Source organism: Sciurus carolinensis, chromosome 17, assembly GCF_902686445.1.
Source record: "Sciurus carolinensis chromosome 17, mSciCar1.2, whole genome shotgun sequence".
In the NCBI taxonomy this organism is placed as follows: domain Eukaryota; kingdom Metazoa; phylum Chordata; class Mammalia; order Rodentia; family Sciuridae; genus Sciurus; species Sciurus carolinensis.
The window spans coordinates 35797658-35813292 of record NC_062229.1 but is presented as its reverse complement, the minus strand read 5'-3'; the positions used below and the strand labels follow the sequence as shown (position 1 = coordinate 35813292).

At 37.3% G+C, this 15635-nt stretch overlaps 1 protein-coding gene across 11 annotated transcripts in view; it reads left to right on the top strand.

The window, feature by feature from the left end:
- Window positions 1–15635, top strand: part of Cnot10 (CCR4-NOT transcription complex subunit 10) — a 66573-nt gene that overhangs the window by 17767 nt on the left and 33171 nt on the right. For all 11 annotated transcript variants that reach the window (XM_047532225.1, XM_047532224.1, XM_047532227.1 and 8 more), the window contains 5 exons: window positions 2436–2522; window positions 3171–3254; window positions 8840–8957; window positions 11635–11784; window positions 13469–13671. In XM_047532225.1, the coding sequence (XP_047388181.1) occupies window positions 2436–2522; window positions 3171–3254; window positions 8840–8957; window positions 11635–11784; window positions 13469–13671 (642 nt within the window). The remainder of the gene's footprint in view (window positions 1–2435; window positions 2523–3170; window positions 3255–8839; window positions 8958–11634; window positions 11785–13468; window positions 13672–15635) is intronic.

Sequence of the window (15635 nt, the reverse complement as noted above, 5' to 3'; positions counted from 1 at the left end):
TTAAGTTCTTCACAAAGAGCATACATTTATGACAATTAAGCTTTTCCATTTTCTGCTAAGAGACTTCATGGGGGGAGAAACAAAGGGAGATCAGTAGAGAAAAGGCTCTAGGGAGAGTGCAGAGGGGAGGAAAAGGGGGAATACTGGGGAATGATATTTGCCAAACTGTACTGTATGCATGTATGAATATGTAACAATCCCACCTTTATGTACAGCCATAATACATCAACAAAAAATATGGAAGAATGGGACTGGTGTTATAGCTCAGTGGTAGAGCACTTGCCTAGCATGCGTGAGGCACCAGGTTCAATTCTCAGCACCACATATAAATAAATAAAAATAAATGTCCATTGACAACTAAAAAGATATTTTTTAAAAAATGCTGGGTATAGTGGTACATACCTGTAGTCCCAGCCACTCAGGAGGCTGAGGCAGGAGGATCAAGAGTTCAAAGCCAACCTCAGCAATTTAGCTAGGCCCTAAGCAACTCAGTGAAAGTTGTCTCTAAATTAATAAAAAGTGGGCTGCGGGTGTGGCCCAGTGTTTAAGTGCCCCTGGGTTCAATCCTTGGTATCAAATATATATATATATATATATATATATTCAATATAGTCAATATGGATTCCATATATATATATGGATTCAATCCTTGGTATCAAATATATATAGATATATCTATAGATATATATATCTATATCTATAAATATATATATATATAAATATATATATATATGGAAAAAGAAAAAAGTAGATCCTGCCAGGCCTGGTTGCACATGCCTGTAATCCCAGCAACTCTGGAGGTTAAGACAGGAGGATCACAATTCCAAGGCCAGCCTCAGCAATTTAGACCCTGTCTCAAAACAAAACAAAAAATACAAAGGGCTAGAGATATAGCTTAGTGGTTGAGCACAAAAACAAAAAGAAAGAAAAGCATCCTGGGCTTGTGTTCCTTTTGCTTGTGTAGTTGGTTATGAAGGGTTAACTCTTTTTATCTTCCATACCTACCCCTTAAAAAAAAAAAAAAGGGTAAGAAAACAGATGGTCAGTACCGTTCTGCCTGAACCAGTTCTTAAGGTTTAAAAATAAGCATCTAGCATGTTTTGCTTTTTTTTTCAACTTCCCAAATGTGTGTATGTAAGGAGTTTCAGTTGAGTAATCTTAATGTTATTCCTAAGCATTGTGTATTCAAAATATTTTATTTTTATACTCAGTACTTCTGTTTGCTGAAATATAATTTAGTTCAGCAGATGCTTGCATGTTCTTCTAGGTACTAGAGTGACAATGATGACAACTACAGTTCTTGCTTTTGAGGATCTTGAGTGGGGAGATGTAGATGGAGTAACATCAATTCATGGACAGGGAGGAAAGAGATTAGGGAATGTTTCACAGGAGTTCGTTTGTTTGATTTGGACATTGAGTGGTCTCACAAATGAAACAGGAAGGGTAAAGTGAGATAACAGTCCTGGCAGAGAAAACAAAACAATAAGTGTATTTGGTGTGCTACAGAAATTTCTGGTAATAAATTGAGTAGCCTCTGAGAAATGTAATGAAGAGCAGCAAGAGAAGAGATTGACCATAAGAATGGGTCATAGCCTGAAGAAATTTGAGCAGTTTTCTAGGATAAGCTAAGATTTGATGTTGGCAGTGTCTATAGCAGAGGTTTCAAGAAGGCAGTGACGTGATCTGGACTTTAGAAAAATAGTCTGATTAAACCCATGCTTTGACAGGGTATTGGGGATTTAACTCAGGGGTACTCAGGCACTTTACCACTGTGCTACATCCACAACCTTTTTTTATTTCGAAATTCTCATTAAGTTGCTGACCTCAAATTTGCAATTCTTTCTCACTGCCTCAGTCACTGGGCATGCACCACTGATACTACCCATGCTTTTTATTTATTTTTAATATTTTTTTAGTTGTTGATGGACCTTTATTTATTTATATGTGGTGCTGAGAACTGAACGCAGTGCCTCACACATGCTAGGCAAGCACTCTGTCACTGAGCCACAACCCCAGCCCCTACCCATGCTTTTTAAAACAAGTTCATAATTATGCTCAACTGTGAACTTCTCCTAAGTAGTTTTTTGTCACGCATTTCAGACTACTGAACTTGAATCTTTGGGAGTGGGACCTGGGATTTTGCCTTTTTTTTTTTTTTTTTCTTTTTGTAGGGGGCGGTGGTACTGCGTACTCTACCACTGAGCTATACCCCTAGCCTTTTTATTTTGAGACAGGGTTTCAATAAGTTACTGAGGCTGGTCTCAAACTTGTGATCTTCCTGCTTCAGCCTCCTGAGTTGCTAGGATTACAGGCATGAGCCAATGCACTTGGCTGCATTTTTAAAATACTTTCTACATACTTATATTAACTCACTTGGAAGTCAGTTATTACCAAAAATGTATGATTTTGATTAACTTTGTTTCATCATCCTGCAGACTGGTAATAGTACCAACAAAGATGGATCTAATCATAAAGCTGAAAGTGGAGCTCTGATAGAAGCCGCAAAATCAAAGATACATCAGGTAGGGTAAATTTTAAAGGATGGCTATACATTATCTTTATTTACTTGTTATGAATAATGAAACTGTGTGAAAAATCATTAAAGCAGTGTATAATTCAATGCACATATATTTATTTGGCTTTGAAAAGTTAGTTTAGAAGTACATTTTTTCTTCCAAATACATTTTACTCTAGATAATAGTATAATATAATTTAAATTATTCTACAAAAATTTGAGATAAATAACCTGGGAATATACTAGATGATAAAATTAATTTGTGGGATTTTAAAAATCACTGTTAATTGTGCAGATACGAATTCATAAGATTTTTACTTGGAACTCAAGTAAATTTTATCATTTTTAGTGTTTTGGAATATATTCCAAGAGTACAATCAAAATAGAATATTTAAGAAAAATTTAAACTTGTCTTTGCAAGTAACTGGTATGACTGTTGTAAACAGGTTGAGTTTAAGGCTGGGGAGATAACTTAGTCGGTAGAGTGCTTGCCTTGCAAGCATAAGGCCCTGGGTTCAATCCCCAGCACCGCAAAAACAAAAAACAAACAAACAAAAAAAACCAGGTTGAGTTTAATTTCCTTAAGTAGAAAGTAAAACTTTAGCATGTGTAAATTATTCTTACTTCTTCAATACTATCATTTTTCCTTTGACAGTATAAAGTAAGAGCTTATATCCAGATGAAGTCCTTGAAGGCATGCAAAAGGGAAATCAAATCAGTCATGAACACAGCTGGAAATGTAAGTTTTTTCTGGACTCTTTTCCATTTGTGGCATTATTATTTAGTCTATGAATAATTATCAGTTTTAAATAATTTATTTTGGACTGGGTTTGTAGCTCAGTGGTAGAGGACATACTTAGCATGTATAAGGACCTTAGTTCAAACTTGCACCAAATCAATAATTTATCTTAGTCTATTATGTATACTATTAGATATAAACCTTGATACTATAGAGTTGGGCAGTAACAATCATACTGTCTCCATAGTTTAATATATTTTTCACTTAAAATTACAGCAACTTGAGCCAGGCGTGGTGGTGCACGCCTATAATCCCAGCAACTCAGGAGGCTGAGTAAGACAAGAGGATTGCAAATTCAAGACCAGCCTCAGAAACTTAGTGAGACCCTCTCTCAAAAAATAAAAAGGGTGCTGTAGATATAGCTCAGTTCATAAGAGTGCTTGCCTGTTAAGCACAAGGCCCTGGGTTCAATTCCTAGCACCTCAAAAAAAAAATTAAAAAGGGGCTGGAGATGGAGCTCAGTGACAGAGCTTCACCGGGTTCAATCCCCAGTACCACACACACAAAAAAGAAAGAAACCATGGGCAGAGGGTGTAACAGTAGCAGAGCACTTGTCTTGCATGTGCAAGACTCCTGGTTTAATCCCCAGCTCTACTAAAAACAAGAATTACAACAAGCATTTTCCCTTTGTGTGTAGCCTTCAAAATCTCCATTTAAAATAGCTGCCTGATATTCAATTACTGGTTTATCACAATTTACTTAAACATTTTGCTAATATTAGGCATTTATGTTTGTGGTTTTTGTTATTGGGTTTTTTTGTTTTGTTTTGTTTTTGTGGTACCAGGGATTGAACCCAGGGGCACTTAACCACTGAGCCACATCCCCAGCCCTTTTTATATTTTATTTTGAGACAGGGTCTTGTTAAGTTGCTTAGAGCCTTGCTAAATTGCTAAGACTGGCTTTGAACTCCTGCCTTAGCCTCCCAAGCCACTGGGATTTCTGGCATGCACCACTGCACCCAGCTAGAATTTTTAGTGTTATACTCAAAACCTTTATTAAAGATTTCACAGTCAAGTTATAATGAAAACCTGTCCCTTCCAAAAGAGTTTTCACTTGATGATACCTTAAATTTTCGACTTATACTAGAATATTTGAGATATAGTTACTCCTTTCGTCTCTCCTCACCATATTACTTTATTAATAAATATTTTTTAAGATGGTGTAGGAAAGAAACAGAATTGTCAGAACTTAGACCTATGAAATCCTGAGGAGATACAGTTTGAAATTTCAAGCAGGATCCAGATTAGCCCCTGGGATAGACTCTGGTATATACTGTGAGGACAACTGTTATAGAACAATTGAAGGCTAAGAGGGAAAGTTCTAAATAGCTAGCTAGCCAGCCATTATCAAACTTTCTTTGTATTTTATTTTTGCTTTTTAATAAAAGGCATAAGCCTGCCATAAAGAAAGCTATAGTCATAGTCAGGAGACAGGGCTAGAGCTGTAGCTCAGTGGTAGCACACTCGCCTAGCACGTGTGAGGCCCTGGGTTCAGTCCTAAGCACCACATAAAAATAAAGGTATTGTGTCCACCTACAACTAAATATATATATATATGTATGTGTGTGTGTATATATATATATGTGTGTGTGTGTGTGTGTGTATGTACATATAAAACTACTGCATAGTCAAGAGACAAATGAAAATAAATGATTGGAATGCAGTACAGTAGTCATACCTGAATTGGGGAAAATGTTAGGAAGAAGTCTTGCCACCTAGAATAAGTTTTGAAAACCCTTGTTTTCACTCCTGGCAACTCTATACCTCTGTGACAGGACCAGGGACTCTGCTCCAAACTCTGCCAGAGCAATTATAAATCCAGGTGGATGACAAAAGAGTCGCAGGCTGCTGCGGTGCCTAATGGCAGGAGATGTGCCACACAGTGCCAGGCTGAGGCTACTGGCAGGTCACCAGGAGTGCACTAGCCACACAGTCCCAGGAGGGCCACTGCCACATGGGGCCTGCTGATCACAGCAGCCAGGCCATTTTAGGTCTGTTTTTTATTTTATTAATGCTCATATGTTTTGTACATAAGCCTGAGCTTTGAAAATAATTAACATCAATTTGCAGAATGAAAAAAAAAAAAGAAAAACCTTGTTTCCTTAGTGACCAGAACTCTGGGGTGTACAGGAAGCAGAGCAGAGGAAAAAGTAGGATTTAGAAGGGAAACCTATTTCTAAGCTAAGTGAATAAATGATGGTAAGGATTACAGATGGCCTCCTAGATGGAGGTTACTATAGTGTTCAAATCTTTGCGTGCCTTTGGGCTCCAAAGAAGTACTATTTAGGGGACCTGCCACCATGAGGAGTCTTAAAGGTTAAAGGTGACATGCAATCCAAAATATGATCTTTGGAATAACACAACTTTTTTTTTTTTTTAATTTTCATTTTTACACACTGCATTTTGATTTATTGTACACAAATGGGGTATAACTTTTCATTTCTGTGGTTGTACACAATGTAGATTCACACCATTCGTGTAATCATACATGTACATAGAGTAATACTGTCTGTCTCAGTCTACTATCTTTCCTTCCCCCACCCCTCCCCCCTGTTTTCCTCTACACCATCCAAAGTTCCTTCATTCTTCTCTTCCCTGCCACCCAACCACTCCCCTTCATTATGTATCATCATCCACTTATCAGAGAAAACATTCAGCCTTTGGTTTTTTGGACTTGGCCTATCTCACTTAGCATGATATTCTCCAACTCTACCCATTTACCAGCAAATGCCATAATTTTATTCTTCTTTATGGCTGAGTAATATTCCTTTGTATATGTATATATTCCACCATTTCTTTATCCATTTGTCAACTGAAGGGTATCTAGGTTAGTTCCACAATCTAGCTATTGTGAATTGAGCAGCTATGAACATTGATGTGGCCTGCATCACTGTAATATGCTGATTTTAAGTCTTTAGGTATAAACCAAGGAGTGGGATAGCCGGATCAAATGGTGGGTCCATTCCAGGTTTTTTGAGGAATCTCCATACTGCTTTCCAGAGTGGCTACACCAATTTGCAACTCCACCAGCATCCATGCCAACGCTTATTATTGCTTGTGTTCTTGATAATAGCCATTCTTTTTTTTTTTTAAGTGTTCAATGTTGTTATTGATAAGTGTCCTAGATCACTTTTTTTTTTTATTGTAAACAAATGGGATACATGTTGTTTCTCTGCCTGTACATGGCGTAAAGGCATACCATTTGTGTAATCATAAATTTACATAGGGTAATGTTGTTTGATTCATTCTGCCATTTTTTTCCCTTCTCCCCCACCCCTCGATAATAGCCATTCTAATTGGAGTTAGATGAAATCTTAGGGTGATTTTAATTTGCATTTTTCTAATTACTTGAGATGATGAGCACTTTTTCATATATTTGTCGATCACCTGTATATCTTCTGTGAAGTGTCTGCCTAGTTCCTTAGCCCATTTATTAATTGGGTTCTTTGTATTTTCAGTATAAAGTTTTTTAAGTTCTTTACCAATTTTGGAGATTAGTGCTCTGTCTGAAGTATGTGTGGAAAAGATTTTCTCCCACTCTGTAGTCTCTCTTTTCATATTATTGACTGTTTCCTTTGCTGAGAAAAAACTTTTTAGTTTGAATCTATCCCATTTACTTATTCTTGTTTTTATTTCTTGTGCTCTGGGGGTCTTGTTAAGGAAGTCTGTGGGGGTCTTGTTAAGGAAGTCTGATCCTAAGCCAATGTGATGGAGATTTGGGCCTACTTTTTCTTCTATTTGGTGAAGGATCTCAGGTCTGATTCCTAGATCTTTGATCCATTTTGAGTTGAGTTTTGTATAGGGTGAGAGATAGGGGCTTAATTTCAATTTACCACATACGAATTTCCAGTTTTGCCAGCACTATTTGTTGAACAGGCTGTTTTCTCCATTGTACGTTTTTGGCATCTTTGTCTAGTATGAGGTAACTGTACTTACTTGGGTACATCTGTGTCTTCTGTCCTGTACCATTGATCTACCTGTCTTATTTTGATGCCAATACCATGCCGTTTTTTGTAACTATTGTTCTAGAGTAGAGTTTAAGGTCTGGTATTGTAATACCTCCTGTATCGCTCTTCCTGCCCAGGATTGCTTTGGCTATTTTGGGTGGAATAGCAGAATTTTAGTGTTTACAAACAAGGCTTTCTGTTGGAAAATTCTTCTATGTATAGAAGGACTTTTCTTTTTTTCCCAATTTGTAAAAGTATTTATTCAAAAAGTGTATCCTAAGAAATGAGGAAAATAACTAAACCCTTCATAAGCATTAAAATGGAAGAGCTAGTTTGTGCTGTCTTTGGCTTCCAGTTAAGCCAGTGGTGGTGGTGCTTTAAGGAGCACCTACAAGTTCAAGGTCAGCCTAGGCAAAACAGTGAGACCCTGTCTCTAAAAAAATTAAAACAAAAACGTAAATTGGTTTACAATTAGTAGTATAGTGGATGAAAACAGACAGTTGAGGGCTGGGGAGATAGCTCAGTTGGTGGAGTGCTTGAGGCCCTGGGTTTGATCCCTGGTACCGCAAAAAAAAAGAAAAGAAAGGAAACAGACAGTTGATACTTTATAGCCTTTATTCTCTCTCCCCACACCTTTGTGACACGGGATTGAATCCATGGGTGCTCTATCATTAAGCTGCATACCCAACCCTTTTAATTATTTATTTTGGTGTGCTAGAGATCCCAGGGCCTCATGCATGTCAGGCAAACATTTGACCACTGAGCCACATCCTTAGTCTTTCCTTTTTATTTTTTATTTTGAGACAAGATCTCACTAAATTGCCCCTGCTGGCCTTGAACTGGAATCCTCCTGCCTCACTAGCTGGGATGGTAGGTATGTACTACCATGCCTAACTATAGACTGAATTCCTTTTTTTTTCTTTTTCCCCCAGTAATGGGAATTGGACTCAGGGCCTCAAGCCAGCTAGGCACTCTACCCCTGAGCTATATATCATCAGCCCTACAGACTGAATTCTAATGCATACACATGTTGTACTAATTTGTTTAGGTACACCCTTAATCATCCTTTTTACATTTTTAGGTAGAGCCTTCACCATCCTTTTTTTTTTTTAGTTGTAAATGGACACAATACCTTTATTTTATTTATTTTTATGTGGTCTGAGGCTCAAACCCAGGGCCTCACACAGGCTAGGCAAGTGCTCTACCCCTGAGCTACAACCCCAACCCCCTTAATCATCCTTTTTACAAAGTGCTTGCTATCTGACAGGTTTGAATTACTTAGATTGAGAAAGCAGTGAAAAATTTAGAGACTAAATACATTTTGTTGTTGTTGTTGTTCTAATTAGTTATATACAGTTTTGTGGGTCTCTGGATGCAGCTCAGTGTAGAGTACTTGCGCAGCATGCCATATATTCAGTCCCCAGTACTGGAAAAAGAAAAAAAATACTTTTTTGTGACCATGACTTAACTGATTCATATATAGTCTAGAACACCTACCTATGCAATATAATCATGATCTTATGATCTTGCATTAGGTATTGAAAACTAACTTTGAATAACTTTTTTTTTTTTTTTACAGTCTGCGCCCTCTCTGTTTCTTAAAAGCAATTTCGAGTACTTACGGGGCAATTATCGGAAAGCTGTGAAACTATTAAATAGTTCAAACATTGCTGAGCATCCAGGATTCATGAAAACAGGTAAAATACAATTGTGAAATTTTATTTTTTCCTGGCTCTTAAATCCCCTGTTGCTTTTTGTTTGTTTTGTTTTCCCTTGGGATGCTCTTGAGAGTGATTTTTGCCAGTTTTACAAATGAAAATGTTTTAATATTTCTGCTGCAGGAATTTTAGTTTATGGCTTGCTTCTGCTTTAGAAGAAGACTCATTTCTTTTCTTTAACTTCACTTGCTCTTTCATTTCATTTTTAATAGTGGCTTAGAAATAATGTATGGGAGCCAGGCATGGTGGAACACACCCATAATTCTAACTCCTGGGGAGGCAAGGCAGTAGGATCACAAATTAAAAGCCAGCCTGGATACTTTAACAAGACCCCGCCTCAAAATGAAAAATAAAAAGTGCTGGGAATGTAGCTCAGTGATAGAGCAACTCTGGGTTTAATCCTCTGTGAGAAAGGAGAGGTGAGAGGGAAGGAGGGAGGGAGGGACAGAGGGAGGGTAGGGGGAGGGGAGGGAGAGGGAAGTGGAATCCGGATCAGGGTATGTAGTTGACTAGTCAACAGTCATGGTTTTTTTTTTTTTTTTTTTTTTTAACACTGTTTTTAACTTTATTTTATTTAGTTATTTTTTAATGTGATGCTAAGTATTTAATCCAGTGCCTCACACGTGCTAGGCAAGTGCTTTACCACTGAGCCACAACCCCAACCCAGTCATGGTGATTTTTGGGGGGTTGATATTTGTATAGTTACACTTGTATTTTGTGTACTGATGTTTTTGATCAGTGTTTATTTTGAAATCTCTAATTTGCTTCCTACATACAAACTTTTTTTTGCTAGTGATAAAGCATGTTTGTTAGAGAATATTTGGAAAAGTTTTTCTTAAATTGTATACAGTGCTACTTATCCAGAAGCAATCTTCTTTTGAAGAATTTTAGAATGTTTCCTACTTTTTCTAAGCCTAGTTTTTCTTTCCTTTTTTTTTTTTTTAATTCTGGGGATCAGACCTCAAGACCCGCTAATAAGTATATATTCTACCACTAAGCTAAGTCTCTCCTTCCTCTCCCTGCCCCCCTCCTTCTCTGTTCTTTTCTTTTTTTCTTTTTGGTACTGGGAATGAACCGGGATGTTTAACCTCTGAGCCACATCCCAAGCCTTTTTTTTTTTTTTTTTTTTTTTTTTTTTTAATTGTAAACAAATGGGATACATGTTGTTTCTCTGTTTGTACATGGCGTAAAGGCATATCATTTGTGTAATCATAACAAGCCCTTTTTTATGTTATATTTTGAGACAGGGTCTCACAGAGTTTTTTGGGACCTCCCTAAATTGCTGAGGCTGGCCTTGAACATGAGATCCTCCTGTCTCAGCCTCCTGAGCCAAGCCACTGGGATTAAGGTGTGCATCACTGCACCTGGCTTCCTTTCCTTTTTTAAAATATTGTTATTTCTTGCCAGGCGAGGAGTCATACACCTGTAATCCCAGAGGCTCAGGAGGCTTGAGGCAGGAGGAGCTCAAGTTCAAAACCAGCTTCAGCAACTTAGTGAGGCTCTAAGCAACTTAGCGAGACCCTGTCTCTAAATAAAATATAAATAGGGCTGGTGATGTGACTCAGTGGTTGTTCCTGGGTTCAATCTCTAATATCCCCCGCCAAAAAAAAATGTGCGTGTGTGTGTGTAAAATATATATGTACATAGTTGTTTCTTAATTTAAAACTGTACCAGAAGACAACCTTTAATTTTTAGTGTTAACTAATAAATGTCCTGATTATGAATTTGTCATTCTGATCAGGTGTATGATTAAGAAAAAAGATAAGAACTATTCAGCAAATTATCTTGGAATGTTTGGGGAGCCATTTAGAAAAAGGAAACTAAAACTTGGATCACTTTCATTACACCAAAGTAATTCTTCACTGAGACAAAGAATTAAAATATAAAAATAAAAAACAGGAGAAGAAAACTTTGATGAATAGTTTAATTTTGTGGTGGAGAGTGCTTGATTCAATATCATACAAGAATTATAGAGTTTAGAAAATATTGTTAGAGATTTTAATCACATAAAAATGCTTAACTTTTATGATTAAAAACAAACAATACATATTGAACCAGTCACAAAACATGACAAATAGAAGTGGACAGGAATATTTGAAACAGATGTGACAGAAGGTTTCTATAACATGCAAGTCAGCTGGTAAGTGATGGGAAAAACATCTGTAACTAAATTTTTAACCAGGTAAAAGACAAGATGAGGTAATATACAGGTGAAGAAATACAAACGCCCACCAAACATATGAGAAGATGGTCAGTCACAGTCATGTTTATTTAAAGAGATGTGAATTAAAATAATAGTGGAAGCTGGGCACAGTGGTGTACGCCTGTAATCCTAAGCGACTTGGAAGGCTAAGGCAGGAGGATTGTAGGTTCAAAGTCAGCCATAGCAATTTAGCCAGGCCTTAAGCAACTTAGGGAGAACCTATCTCAAAATAAAAATTAAAATGAGCCAGGGATGTAACTCAGTGGTAAAGCACTTCTGGGTTCAATCCCTAGTACTAAAAAAAGAAAAGGAGTTTAATTTCTTTTCAAGTATTTCCTAAGTTTCAAATATAGAATTACAGAATTAACTTATACTCTGTGAGCCTGCTTCTTTCATGAGGGACATCAAGAGTAAAATATGTTCTGTAGACAGATTTATTTGTATTTTTCTCAGGTGAATGCTTGAGATGCATGTTCTGGAATAATCTTGGTTGCATCCATTTTGCCATGAGCAAGCACAATTTGGGAATTTTCTACTTTAAGAAGGCTCTTCAGGAGAATGACAATGTCTGTGCACAGCTCAGTGCAGGTAGCACTGATCCAGGTAAGCCCGGCACTGGTGGGCATTTTGTATCTTACTACTGATTTAAAGAGCTAGCATCTGGTCAAAATATGTTATGTGCTATGTGGACCCACATACAGGTAACACTGATCCTGCCCAACAAATTTGGCTCTGGGACTTTTTATTAGATACTTATACTTTGAATAACACGGTGTTTGGAGTAATTAAAAAAATTTGTTACAAACTGAGCCCAGTGACACAGCTGTTGAGGAGGCTGAGGCAGGAGGATCACAAATTCAAGACAGCCTTGGCAACTTAGTGAGACCTTGTCTAAAAATAAAAAAGCAGGGCTGGGGAGATAGCTCAGCTGGTAGAGTGCTTGCCTTGCAAGCACAAGGCCCTGAGTTCGATCCCCAATACCACAAAAATAAATAAATAAGTAAATAAAATAAAAATAAAAAAGCAGCATGAGGGTGGGGGCATTGAGGATGTAGCTTAGTAGCAGTAGACTGTTCCTGGGTTCTATCCCTAGTACCACAAAAAGAAAGAAAAAACCTAAGCTACCTTCAGTTTTTCATGGAATATAAAATCTGTAATTCTGCATGGTAATATAAACTATATTTGTGTACTCAAAATTAAGTGGGTTTTTTTTGTTGTTGTTTTTTTTTTTTTTTTTTGCAGCACAGGAGATTGAACCCACTGCCTCATGCATGCTAGGCAAACACATAAGCATTGAGCTACATCCCCAGTGCCCCCCACCTTTTTTTTTTTTTTTTTAATCTTATTTTTGAGATAGGGTCTAAATTGCCCGTGCTGCCCTCATATTTAGGATCTTCCTTCCTCAGCCTCCTGGGATTACAGGTGTGCTACACCACACCCCACTAAAATTAATTCTCTTGACTGTCCCAAACTAACTTTATTACAGGTTCTTTGTGGAGTTTCACATGGAATACCATTAGAAATAACTGACAGCTTTAAGCAAATTCCTGACATTTATCCTTTAATATTCATAGTATATGGGTTCTTGATCTGAAATGCTTAAAATCAAACCATTACCTACTTCTTAAAATAATAAAAACCTATTTAATTGATGGAAAATGTATTTTAAACGACAAGTGCTCTTATTTTTTTTTATTTTTCAGTACTGGGGATTGAATCAGAGGTACTTTACCACTGAGCCACATCCCCAGTCCTTTTATTTTTTATTTTGAGACATGGTCTCACTCAGTTACTGAGGCTGACCTTGAATTTGGAATCCTTCTTCTTCAGCCTCCCAAATTATTGAAATTACAGGCAGGTGCCACCACGCCCAGACTGCTCTTATTTTATTACTGACTTTGATTCATTGAATAAGTGATTCATGTAATAAAAAGATTAACAAAGCAGAAAATAAAACTAAAAAAAAATAGAATCTTCTTATAAGCTTTGAAAATGTGGAAAGGTGCCATAAAGTTCAAAGGAGTGAGAGTGGTTCCTGTGTCTTATCTTTGCCTTCCTGGAGTATTACTGCCTGAGAAGCTGGCACATGAGTGGAGATATCTCTGGCCCTGCCAGCTTAGACAACTGAGATGAGTCTAGAGAATATTTATGGGGTTGGGGATGGAAACTCCCATTGGTGAGAGGTTATTTGTATTAAACATGGTAGTGTTTAAGTACTTAGTGTAATAAATGTTTTCAATGTAACTGTTACTTTAATGATTTATTCTCATCAAATTTTTACAACTAGGCAAAAAATTTTCAGGAAGACCCATGTGTACGTTACTAACCAACAAGAGGTATGAGTTGCTGTATAACTGTGGAATTCAGCTTCTTCACATTGGAAGGCCTCTTGCTGCCTTTGAGTGTCTGATTGAAGCTGTTCAGGTTTATCATGCAAATCCCCGCCTTTGGCTACGGCTGGCTGAGTGCTGCATTGCTGCCAATAAGGGGGTGAGTGCTGTTGGGTGCCATTTTGAACCCCCATTTCTCTTCCTCAACACTTGTTACATGGAAAGCAAAAAAATACTTCAGAACATATAAGACCTCATTTCCAAAAAATTTAAAAAATAAATGTATTTATTTATGTATTTATTTTCCCCTGATACTGGGGATGGACCCAGGGGCACTCTACCATTGAGCTACATCCCCAGCCTTTTTTATTTTTAAGTTTTGAGACAGGGTCTCACTAAATTGCTGAGGCTATCCTTGAACATGTGATCCTCCTGTCTCCCAAGTAGATGGGATAACAGGCATGTACCACCTTGCCCAGCCTGATTTCCTCTTCAACCTTTGTTGAATTTGTAAAGATAGTCTACTGCTTTTTAATAGTTGGGGAGAAATTTTGTTTTAAAAGTCATTTGTTAACACTGATTCTTGGTAAGTTTGGCAACATTCAGGAGTGGAAGCCCATGAAGAGGCCATATTTGTTGGAATAGAGATCTGCTAGCTGCTAGGGTGAGGCTATGCCATCTGGTGATGTGATGATGTTTTGTGGGTACCAGGTGATTAGAGAAGGATTGATAATAGAGTGTGGAGACAACTTCCTGATGGCACATGTCTATAATCCCAGCAAGTTGGAAGACTGAGGCAGGAGGATTGCAAGTTCAGGGCCAACCTTGGCAATTTAGCAAGAACCTGTCTCAGAATAAAAAGAGCTAGAGATGTGGTTCAGTGGTAGAGTACCCCTAGATTCAATTCCTAGTACCATGCACAAAAACAAACTACATTAAACTGCACATTTCCTTCATTGCTTTGGATTTTACTTCTATTTCAATAAATGATGATAGTAATTATCTCCACGTGGAAGTTGATGGATGCTTTTTAGATCTCAAGTTGAGAAAAGTTAGTAGGAGGTAGGGAAAGGACAGGTTATATCAGAATCAGAATAATCAGATGTTTGTATCCCCCCAAATCCTACCCTCCCCCACCCTTTACATGCTCTGAGTGTGTTAAGGTTGGGAAGGTGTGACGTCTTCAAGCTTGCCATAGGGAATACAGGATATGGAGGCTCTTCTGCTAAGCAAACACTTTCTTGCTGAGAAACAGCTAAAACAGCTACAAGAATTAAGAACTAAGGGGTTTAAAGAAATATGTTTGCTAGACTGGGGATATGGTTCAGTTGGCATGCCCTAGGTCCAATCCCCAGCACCACCAAAAAAAAAAAAAAGAAGGAGAAGTAGTAGTATATGTTTGCCTGCCACACACAGTATTCAAGTAGTTTATGATTTGAATATACCAAAAGAGGAAGAGACCAGTGGTATCTTTGAAAGGTTTTTTTTTTTTTTTTTTTTTTTTAGTTTTTGACAGACCTTTATTTTATTAATTTATTTATATGCAGGGATGAGAATTGAACCCAGTGCCTCACACATGCTAGACAAGCATTCTACCCCGAGCCACAATCCAAGCCCTTGAAAATTTTTAATGATGTATTTAATTGTATGTTGCTTTAAAAAGCATTTTTTTTAATTTTCTTATTGGATAATTTTTATTTTATTTTTTGCTAAAAGTATTCTCTTTTCAGGCTGGGGAGATAGCTCAGTTGGTAAAGTGCTTGCCTTGCACTGGCCCTGGGTTCAATCCCCAGCACCGCAAAAAAAAAATTTTTTTTTTTTTTTTTAGTTCTTGATGGACCTTTATTTATATGTGGTACTAAGAATTGAACCCGGTATCTCACACATGCTAGTAAGCACTCTACCAACCCCAGCTTTTGGATAATTTTTTTATTTTATTTTTTTATTTAGCTTTTAATTTTTTACAGACTGCATTTTGATTCATTGTACACAAATGGGGTACATAATTTCGTTTCTATGGTTGTACATAATGTAGATTCATACCATTCATGTAATCATACGTGTACATAGGGTAATGATGTCTGTCTCATTCCACCATTTTTCATATCCCCCTCCCTCTCATTT